The 11,324-nt window shown below is 40.8% G+C and overlaps 1 protein-coding gene across 1 annotated transcript; it reads right to left on the bottom strand.

Annotated features, from left to right (window-relative positions):
* Nucleotides 1-1,071: 1,071 nt before the first annotated feature.
* Nucleotides 1,072-10,848, bottom strand: LOC128705109 (monocarboxylate transporter 2). The gene is made up of 3 exons (XM_053800327.2): nucleotides 10,194-10,848; nucleotides 2,017-2,287; nucleotides 1,072-1,843 (listed from the first exon to the last, which is right to left on the bottom strand). The coding sequence occupies exons 1-3, from the start codon at nucleotides 10,710-10,712 to the stop codon at nucleotides 1,188-1,190; spliced, it is 1,446 nt and encodes a 481-aa protein (XP_053656302.2). The 5' UTR covers nucleotides 10,713-10,848; the 3' UTR covers nucleotides 1,072-1,187.
* Nucleotides 10,849-11,324: the final 476 nt, after the last annotated feature.

The raw sequence follows: 11,324 nt of genomic DNA on the forward strand, positions 1-11,324 counted from the left end.
GAAGTGAGTGTTTTCAGATACTTGGGAGGTGACGTGTCAGCGGATGGATTTATGAAGGATGAGGTTAATCATAGAATTTATGAGGGAAAAAAGGTGAGTGGTGCATTGAGGTATATGTGGAGACAAAAATCGTTATCTATGGCAAAGAAGGGAATGCATGAAAGTATAGTAGTACCAACACTCTTATATGGGTGTGAAGCTTGGGTTGTGAATGCAGCAGCGAGGAGGCGGTTGGAGGCAGTGGAGATGTCCTATCTAAGAGCAATATGTGGTGTAAATATTATGCAGAAAATTCGGAGTGTGGAAATTAGGAGAAGGTGTGGAGTTAATAAAAGTATTAGTCAGAGGGCTGAAGAGGGTTTGTTGAGGTGGTTTGGTCATTTAGAGAGAATGGATCAAAGTAGAATGACATGGAGAGCTTATAAATCTGTAGGGGAAGGAAGGCGGGGTAGAGGTCATCCTCGAGAAGGTTGGAAGGAAGGGTAGGGGAGGTTTTGCGGGCGAGGGGCTTGGACTTCCAGCAGGCGTGCATGAGCGTGTTCGATAGGAGTGAATGGAGACGAATGGTATTTGGGACCTGACGATCTGTTGGAGTGTGAGCAGGGTAATATTTAGTGAAGGGATTCAGGGAAACCGGTTATTTTATATAGCCGGACTTGAGTCCTGGAAATGGGAAGTACAATGCCTGCACTCTAAAGGAGGGGTTTGGAATATTAGCAGTTTGGAGGGATATATTGTGCTTCTAAACTGTTGTGTTCTGAGCACCTCTGCAAAAACAGTGATTATGTGTGAGTGAGGTGAAAGTGTTGAATGATAATGGAAGTATTTTCTTTTTGGGGATTTTCTTTCTTTTTCTTGTTATTTGTTAATTCTTTTACACATGTTGTGACAACTTTAGCTCTCTTGAGAGATACGTAGCTCACTACAGATACACTTTTAGTTTACTTTAATCTCAATACGTTTATATCTGGGATTCATATATTCTTGATTGGTGGTGAGCAGGTTACATGCAGCCACAATGACCCTCGAGTGTCCATAGACTTGTACCAGCCAACCTTCTGTCTACCTTTCTCATGTTCAGTTAAGGCTCTCCATAATATTCTGCTAACCTTTAGTATATCCATAGTATCTTCAAATTTATTTATGATCTAGTCATCACATTAGTTGAAAGGTTTAAAATGCTAACATTAGTTCCGGCCCGAAGACTCATTTAACTTACCGGCGGTGGAGACGGCAACGACAAAGATGCCGGTCATGAAGCAGCCACGCATGCTGAACCAGGACCAGTCCGCCAGAGAGGACACTAGCAGACGCGTCGCCAGGTTGGACAATGCAGACACAGACATACACCAGGATGCTTCCTCCTGCGTGAACCCTCCAGCCTCCATCACGAACGGAATCAGCATGAAGAAGTTTAGGTAACTGCTAAGGAGAAAGCAGTTTCCTACGGCGAAGATAACAGTTCGCATTGATTGGAGAATCTTGAAATTTCTACCAGTAGAATAGATTATATTTACAAGAGTCACACTGACACCAAACTCTTGGTTACGGCTTGATGACCTCTTATTACTAAACTTACTAAGTTTACCAGGGTTCTCGGTGTGCCACTCTACTGGATGGAACACGGCGGAGGCTGCACAGGCATTCAGCATGATAGCGGCAATGATGAGAGTGGCGCCCTTGAACCCATACTTCTCCTGCAGGTACGTAACCAAGGGCGGCCCAAGCATCTGCCCCGTGCAAATTCCCCCAATCATGAAGGCGTTGGCTCGACCACGACGCCGTTTGAAATAATTTGGCAAGACTATGTAAGGTATTACAGTTGTCGCACTATTACCAATAGCTGAAATTAGAAGATTATTTAGAATAATTATGCGTATGCGTTCATTTATGATAATATGGGTATGCCCTCGTGTATACATACACTTAGGTATATTTATATTTTCTCAAAATAAAAGTTTATACATAATGTTTGCAGATTTGTAAAAGCAGTATTCATACGCCAGGAGCACACACCTCCCAATGTAGAATATGAGAGTACGAGGAACCAAGCTGAGGTTGCGAAGGCAGAGGTTATCAAGCCAGCACTACAGAGGACTCCGCCTGTGACTGCCACCCGCCTCCACCCGAAGTTATCCACCAACGGTGCTAAGAACAGAGCGGCCAAGCTAAATATGAAGCTTTGTATATTATAGATCCACGTGATTGTGGTTGACGATGTTTCCAAGTCCAGCAAAAATGAGGAGAAGAGAACGCCAAAACAAGGACCATAGATGTTTGCAATATTCTGGAGAGAGAAAACATGACATCTCATAGTTTCAGAATACATATACAATGTATAGTACTGTTCTGTACATAATATTAAAGAGGCATGGAAGTACAGTAAAACAGGCCTACTAATTTCGACATTCTTTACATTTAAAAACACATATGCAGTATAATGTGATCCTTTATTGACAACGTTTCACCCACACAGTGGGCTATTTCAAGTCTCACACATCTGTGTGAGACTTGAAAAAGCCCACTGTGTGGGCGAAACGTTGTCAATAAAGGATCACATTATACTGCATATGTGTTTATATTTCCACTGTGTCGGTATTTAATACCATTTATTTCCATTCTTTACATTTACTTAGCAGATTAGATAAGATTTGTCAGGAAACAGGACAAGTGTTTCCTGATCATCTGACCGAGCCTTCCGCTAGCTTACCAGTCCACCTGTGTAAACATTAAGGTTATGATTATAACCACTGAGTTTATATAGCATTCTTTTCGCAGTTTTCAATATAAATTATATTTTGAAATTAATGAAAATATTATCGCAGCCCTAAATACAGAATGTATTTAAATATTTATCTTCTACAAATTATAAGGTTAGTAATGCAACAAAAACACGAACTCTATGGTTTTTATTTATCGTTTTTATTAGTATTTGTTTTATATAAGTGATTACCTACCAGCAGACTTCTCTGATGATTATAGAATTGATAAGTGTAAAATATATAAAGACGGAATATATAGCCTGGGTAATATTTAGGTTTTAAAGTATTTTATTGACATTCTGGGATATTAAATTTTTTTTGAAATAATCAACATAGTTGTTATTTTCATGTATATATTAGAAGCTGGTGTTTTCTTGTAGAATAGTTAGAGAGACGTTAGTTATTTACTTCAATGTATATTTAGGTATACTAGGTATACAAGGTACTAGGTACAGTTCAGTGTTGGGTGCAGACATACGTCTTGTCTATGTTCAGGCATTCGAATGAAGGACTAGGGAGGACCCTGTGGAATACAAAAGGCTAACAAAAATATTAGGTAATGGAAGATTGGATATCAGATTGGAGGGAGAGAGTATGGGAGAGGTGAATGTGTTCAGATATTTGGGAGTGGACGTGTCAGCAGATGGGTCTATGAAGGATGAGGTGAATCATAGAACTGATGATGTGAAAAAGGTGAGTGGTGCACTGAGGAGTCTTTGGTTACAAAGAACTTTATCCATAAAAGCAAAGAGGGGAATGTATGAGAGTATAATTATACCAACACTCTTGTATGGGTGTGAGGCATGGGTTGGAATGATGCAACAAAGAGAAGGCTGGAGGCAGTGGAGATGTCATGCCTGAGGGCAATGTGTAGTGTAAATATAATGCAGACAATCCGTAGTTTGGAGATTAGGAGGAGGTGTGGGATTACCAAACCTATTATCCAGTGGGCTGAGGAGGGGTTATTGAGATGGTTTGGACATGTACAGAGGGTGGAACGAAATAAAATGACCTCGAGAGTGTATAAATCTGTAGTGGAGGGATGGCGGGGTAGGGGTCGGCCTAGGAAAGGTTGGAGGGAGGAGTTAAAGGAGGTTTTGTGTGCGAGGGGCTTGGACTTCCAGCAAGCGTGCGTTAGCGTGTTAGATGGGAGCGAATGAAGACAAATGGTTTTTAGGATTTGATGTGCTGTTGGAGCGTAAACAAGGTAACATACATTTATGAAGAGATTCAGGGAAACCGACAGACCGGACTTGAGTCCTGGAGATGGGAAGTACAGTGCCTGCACTCTGAAGGAGGGGTGTTAATGTTGCAGTTTTATAACTGTAGTGTAAGTGCGCCTCTGGCAAGACAGTGATGGAGTGAATGATGATGAAAGTTTTTTTTCGGGCCACGCTGCCTTGGTGGGAAACGGCCGATGTGTTAATAAAAAAAACTTAGTTGTGAGAACAGTGAAGAAGACAGCACTTCCTATTTAGTACTGAACCAGCATCTACCATTCCTAACATATCTGTAGATCGAATAGTGGTACACTTATTACATAAGGCATTATTTTTCATCATTACACCTTATTCCTGACAAATCAACCTTTTGCCCCAACCATCACTACAGAAGTGGCCTCCAGTACTAACATCCAGCACAGTTCTCTCCAACGTCTTTCCCAGTGGGTCACCCTGAGACACTCCCTCACGAATTGTTGTGAAGAATTAGAAACCTGCAGCATTTGGACATCTTTACTCTGAAATATGTACAAAAAATGAGGTAATCAGTCCCTCAGCCTCGGAGTTACTGAAGAGCACAGTAGTCTTGAAGACTACGGTGCACTTCACCAACTCCATGGATTAGGGACTGTTACCTCATCTTTTGTACAGTCTTCAGATTATGTCCTTGTATTGATAAAGCCACTGGTTGGAGAAAATTCTACAACTAAGATACTCAGATATTGCACATGTGTCTAACATGTAATACGCTGAATTCCACAGTCACTTTTTAAAATTAATTATGGCAGTCTGCTCATTAATAACATCATACACAGCCAGGTAAAATATTCAACGAAGCGAGGTGCACTACGTCACTACTTTGTGTAAGTGGAGCATCTTACTGGGTTTTTTTAACAGGAGAACATTAATTTCCTCAGTCTTATGTAAAGTAACAAACCAAACATAATATTTAAGCACAAGTAGATTAAAAATATGTATGCAGTATTATATAATTTTCCGTAAAATGGAGTTTAAAGCAACATGAGATAAAGTAATATACACAATGTTACATAATTATCCTAGTCGGTACCTGACGCGCGGAAATACAATAGGAGAACCTAACTCGTCAACCCTACAAGATATTCATTATTTGTTGGAAATACAATAGGAGAACCTAACTCGTCAACCCTACAAGATATTCATTATTTGTTGGAAATACAATAGGAGAACCTAACTCGTCAACCCTACAAGATATTCATTATTTGTTGGAAATACAATAGGAGAACCTAACTCGTCAACCCTACAAGATATTCATTATTTGTTGGAAATACAATAGGAGAACCTAACTCGTCAACCCTACAAGATATTCATTATTTGTTGGAAATACAACAGGAGAACCTAACTCGTCAACCCTACAAGATATTCATTATTTGTTGGAAATACAATAGGAGAACCTAACTCGTCAACCCTACAAGATATTCATTATTTGTTGGAAATACAATAGGAGAACCTAACTCGTCAACCCTACAAGATATTCATTATTTGTTAAGAAGATATACAATACATTATTCTCCTTTTGTCATTCTTTACTGTTTGTACCTAAGTAAATTTTCTCCTAGTAACGTACACCAATGTGTTGGTTTTCGAATGGAGTGGCAGATAATGAGATATAAATCATCAGAAACAGCAGTGAATTACGGGGGTAGTTTTACAACGAACAACCTCAACCTGCGACATTCTCCAGGCTAATTCTGTCATCATTTTTTTTTTTACATATTTTAAACCCTGAGTTATATTGATGTAGGAAGAGAGAAATTAGCTGTATAACTGCTGTCATGTCACCTTACTGAGACGAGTCACCAGTCACCTCAGGTAGCCAGGTAACCTGTATCCGCATCCTGAATCACCTTCACGAAGATTACAAACTTTCTCATGACTGCAAACAAATACATAAGAACATAAGAACATAAGAACATAAGAACGAAGGAACACTGCAGAAGGCCTACTGGCCCATGCGAGGCAGGTCCAAGTCCCTACCGGCTTAAGCCAATGCACCCAACCTAGTCAGGTCAGGTCAGGTCACGTTGAGTTAAGGGAGGAACACGGCAACCGACCTGTTAGCACAAGCTATCAGGTCTAACTCACACCCACCCACATCTACTCATGTATTTATCCAACCTATTTTTAAAGCTACACAACGTTCTGGCCTCTATAACGGTACTTGGGAGTTTGTTCCACTCATCCACAACTCTATTACCAAACCAGTACTTTCCTATATCCCTCCTGAATCTGAATTTTTCCAACTTAAAACCATTGCTGCGAGTCCTGTCTAGGCTAGATATTTTCAGCACACTATTTACATCCCCTTTATTTATTCCTGTCTTCCACTTATAAACCTCAATCATATCCCCCCTAATTCTACGTCTTTCTAGAGAGTGCAGTTTCAGGGCCCTTAGTCTATCCTCATAGGGAAGGTTTCTGATACATGGGATCAACTTTGTCATCCTCCTTTGTACATTTTCCAGAGAATTTATATCCATTCTGTAATACGGTGACCAAAACTGTGCAGCATAATCTAAATGAGGCCTAACCAAGGATGTATAGAGTTGAAGAACAACCTGAGGACTCCTATTATTTATGCTTCTTGATATGAAGCCAAGGATTCTATTAGCTTTATTGCGAACACTTATGCACTGTTGTCTTGGTTTCAGATTACTGCTAACCAGAACTCCTAAATCTTTTTCGCAATCCGTAATATTAAGATCTACATTATTTAGTTTATATGTGGCATGGTTATTGTCCTGTCCAACATTTAGAACTTTGCATTTGTCTATATTAAACTGCATCTGCCACTTCTCCGACCACTGCATCAGTCTATTCAAATCTTCCTGGAGTGCTCGAATGTCCTCGTCAGAATGAATTCGACGGCCTATTTTGGTGTCATCGGCAAACTTGCCGATGTCGCTCTTTATGCCCTCATCTATGTCGTTTATGTAGATTGTGAACAGCAGGGGGCCCAACACTGACCCCTGTGGAACACCGCTCGTGACGCTTCCCCACTCTGATTTCTCACCATTTATGCAAACTCTCTGCTGCCTATTTGTCAACCATGCCTCTATCCAGGAAAAAATTTCTCCTCCTATTCCATGTGCTTTAATTTTCCTCAATAGTCTCTGATGTGGGACCCTGTCAAAAGCCTTACTGAAGTCCATATACACAATATCATATTCATTACCATGATCTACCTCCTCAAATACCTTAGTGAAAAAAGTTAATAAATTCGTAAGGCAGGAACGCCCCTTTGTAAAACCATGCTGAGATTCGTTGATTAATTTATGCTTTTCAAGGTGGCTACGAACTGCCTCGGCAATTATTGATTCCATAAATTTTCCCACTATGGAGGTTAGGCTTATTGGTCTATAGTTCGAAGCTAAGGACCTGTCACCTGTTTTGAAAATAGGTATCACATTTGCCATTTTCCACTTATCTGGCACCATGCCAGTTTGTAGTGATATGTTGAAAAGATTAGCCAAAGGTGTGCTAAGCTCCTCTTTACATTCCTTTAGAACCCTTGCATACAGTTCATCAGGGCCTGGGGATTTGTTAGGTTTTAATTTATCTATTTGCCTAAGGACCATGTCACTTGTGACCCTAATCGTGCACAGTTTATTATCGTCCTGTTCTACATAATTTATCATTACTGGAATATCGCTGGTATCCTCCTGTGTAAAAACTGAGAGGAAGTATGTGTTAAAAATTCTACACATTTCCTTATCACTGTCAGTGAGCTGACCCGAGGAACTTTTGAGTGGGCCTATCTTGTCCCTGATCTTACTTCTGTATACCTGAAAGAATCCTTTTGGGTTAGTCTTCGATTCTCTTGCAACTTTAACCTCATAATCTCTTTTTGCTTTTCTAATTCCCTTTTTTATTTCTCTCTTTAACTGAATATATCGATTTCTTAATTGCCCCTCTCCTCTTTTGATTTGCCTATATATGCCTCTCTTTTGACCAATCAAATATTTTAATCTATTGTTCATCCATTTAGGATCATTTTTGTTTGATCTGATTTCCCTATTTGGAACATAATTTGACTGAGCAGCTAGAACTATGCCCTGGAAAGCATCATATCGGCAACCATCACCACCTACCTGACCCCTAGTCAGGTCATTCCAGTTCAGCCCACCTAAGTAATTTTTCAGTCCTATGAAATCAGCCAAGCGAAAGTCAGGGACGGAGACTTGATTGCCATTATTAGGGGAATTCCATGATATGTTAAAACTGAGTGATTTGTGATCACTCTCCCCAAGCTCATCATTAACCTCAAGATTATTAATTAGTGTTTCCCTACTGGCAAGAACCAAGTCAAGGAGGTTATTTCCCCTAGTTGGCTCTGTCACAAACTGTTTTAAAAAACAATCCTGGATCGTATCAAGAAAGTCACCCGACTCTAAATTTCCTGTCAAATTGCTCCAGTCAATCTGTCTATAGTTGAAATCTCCCATTAGCACAACATTTTCGTATGTAGATGCCTTACGAATTTCGTCCCATAGAAGTTTACTGCACTCCCTATCAAGATTTGGGGCCCTGTAAATCACACCCAAAATTAGTTTTTCTCGGCCCTCGAGAAGCTGTAACCAAACAGATTCAGTGGCTGACGCTTCTAATTTAATATCTTGTCTAACACAACAATTTAAATTGTCTCTGACATACATCGCTACTCCACCACCTTTCCTGTTGACCCTGTCAGTGTGGAATAATTTATAGCCTTGTATGTGACATTCAGAGGGCATCTCTCTATCTTTCAGATTGAGCCAGGTCTCTGTTATAGCAATAATATCTATGTTTCCTGCACTTGCAATTAATCTTAGCTCATCTATCTTATTTCTAACACTCCTGCTATTAGTATAGTAAACCTTAAGGGAGCTAGTCCCTTGCTGCCCTCTGCTGTCCCCCTTTGTTTGCTGACCTGTTCTATTGTCTTTATTTATAACTTCATGCTGAATGCCTTTTATACATTTACTGTTTCCAACCCTAGTGTTGCAACCTGCTTGTTTCCCACACACACCCATACCTCTATCTTCCATCAGTTTAAAATCATAGGCATTTCACCAATGGCCTTCTCAATCGAGTCTGCAAGTGCTACCACCCCTGCCCCAGAGAGATGAACCCCATCCCTTGCATACATATCATGTTTGCCATAAAACTTGTTCCAGTTGTCAATGAATGGGATTGCAAGTTCCTTGCAGTATCTGTCTAGCCAGCAATTTACACCAATTGCCCTAGACAACCATTCATTTCCTACTCCCCTTCTAGGCAAGATGCTACATATGATTGGGATCCCTCCCTTAGACTTAATGAAATCTATAGCTGACCTGTACTTATCTAGCAGCTCTTCTCTCCTACCCTTCCCAATATCATTTCCACCAGCACTGAGACAGATAATGGGCTTGTTCCCATTACCTGACATGATATTATCCAGTCTGTTGACAATGTCCCCAACACCAGCTCCAGGGAAGCACACTCTATCTCTCATCTTCTTATTCCTATTACAAAAAGCACGGTCAACATATCTTACCTGAGAGTCACCAACCACAAGAATGCGCTTACCTTCATTAGCAGGGGCAGTAGTACCCTTACCTTCACTGGCCACTGAAGTACATTCATCCTGGAGAACAGAGAAGCGATTTCCTACCTTCAGATCTTCACTCTTAACTTTCCTTACTCTGATGCGCCTCCCATTACTGTGAACAACTCGCCACTTGTAGCAGGTGCTGGGCTGCACCTCACTGCTGGTAGCCGTTGCTACCTCCCCACCTACAGCCTCCTCACAGTGAGAGACAGACTGCACCTCACTGCTAGAAGCCTCATTCCCCACATCTCCAACCACCTCACACTCTCTCCCAGGCCCATTGAGGTGGACCTTCAGCCTCCTAATCTCCTCCTGGAGAAGCAAGACCTCCTCCTTCAACTCTCCAACCTCAGTTTTTAAAACACTGCAGAAGCAAGCCATGCTTTGTAACCGTCCACGCTAATCCCCAAAGCAGCTCAGGGTCTGTGACCTCACGTGACGACAGTACACGAGAGGAGAAGGAGAAGGAGAAAAAAATTATCGATAGATTAACAGAGTTAAAACCCATCTTAAATATTAGGCTTCTTATGTAAAATGGTACTCTTACGGATGACAAAAAAAGGATTAAATAGAACAAACCACGAATTTGTGTTCCCTCACCATATTGATGAAACATCCAGCGGTGACCACGTAGCCCCAGCCTCCGTCTGGCACTTCTTTATCTTCACCATTAGTACAATTGTCTTTTTCACTGTCGAATTTCGCGATGTTCGACGCTGCGGGTCTCGGAGGACCTGGAGGCTTCTCGGAAATTGGGGCTCCTGGGTGATGATCCGTTTCCGGAGAAATCTGATGCTGCTTTTGGCCCTCTTCTTTTGCATTAATGACACTTTCCTTGTGATTTTCATTTTCCCTCTTTTTAGCATCTGATTCTCCTTTGTAGACACCATTCCAGACAGTGTAAATGACAGTGTTCTCGCATTGTGGTCTATTACGAAGATCAGAAACAGTAGCGTCGAATTCTGGCGAGGTGATGCCTTTTCCTTCCAGATATTCCATCTCAATGCAAGTGTCTTCATCTCGCTGAACACTTTCACTCATTTCCTCCTCATAAAAAGCTCTATTACAGTACCCATTATTTTCCACCTTGGTATCGCCGGTCAGTCTGCACTTGGACATTGTTGTTATGCGTGTAAGTTTTAATACTGAAAGTGTTCCGAATCAAGGAGAAGTATATCAGTAAAGGCTTCTGAACTTCAAGATGTTTATGTTCCTTAGGTGTTGTATGTTGTAAGACTGGAAAACTGATCCAGCTTCCACTGCAGAACTGTGTGGGACAACACAAGTCTTCACTGCTACAGCAGCTCTTGTGGCTTCCACAAAACCAAAGAATTAGCTGCCACGGTAGCTCCTGTCTCTATGGCAGAATGTAGGACACTGCGAGACACTAGATAGCAGTGAATGGTACAGTGAGGAGATACATTATTTTTTATTTTTTTTATTTATTATATAACTTATAACGCTATTTACTTAATCATTTGTTAAGTATCCTTAGACCTATTTATGGTTATCTGTTTTTAAGTTACCTAAAACAATTTGCTATACCGTGGATTCAGCAATGATTACCAAAGTTAGGGTGAGTCAACAATGTTTTTTTGAGAGCTGTACGTGACGTAGTGCGAGCATCATACTGTTGCTCGCCTACTTGCTTGTGAAGACTGCTGCCTGCATTAACTACTTATGGATAACACTAACAACAAGACTAAGCAAGTCATGGCAACGAAACTGTTT

The sequence above is a fragment of the Cherax quadricarinatus genome, chromosome 8, assembly GCF_038502225.1.
Source record: "Cherax quadricarinatus isolate ZL_2023a chromosome 8, ASM3850222v1, whole genome shotgun sequence".
Lineage (NCBI taxonomy): Eukaryota > Metazoa > Arthropoda > Malacostraca > Decapoda > Parastacidae > Cherax > Cherax quadricarinatus.

Excerpts from the sequence above, each read along its gene's own strand:
- LOC128705109 (XM_053800327.2), bottom strand. The coding sequence starts at position 10,712 with ATGTCCAAGTGCAGACTGACCGGCGATACCAAGGTGGAAAATAATGGG. Across the intron at positions 2,288-10,193 it reads CTGGATGTTTCATCAATATG|AATATTGCAAACATCTATGG; the intron begins GTGAGGGAACAC and ends TTCTCTCTCCAG. Across the intron at positions 1,844-2,016 it reads CTCATATTCTACATTGGGAG|CTATTGGTAATAGTGCGACA; the intron begins GTGTGTGCTCCT and ends TTCTAATTTCAG.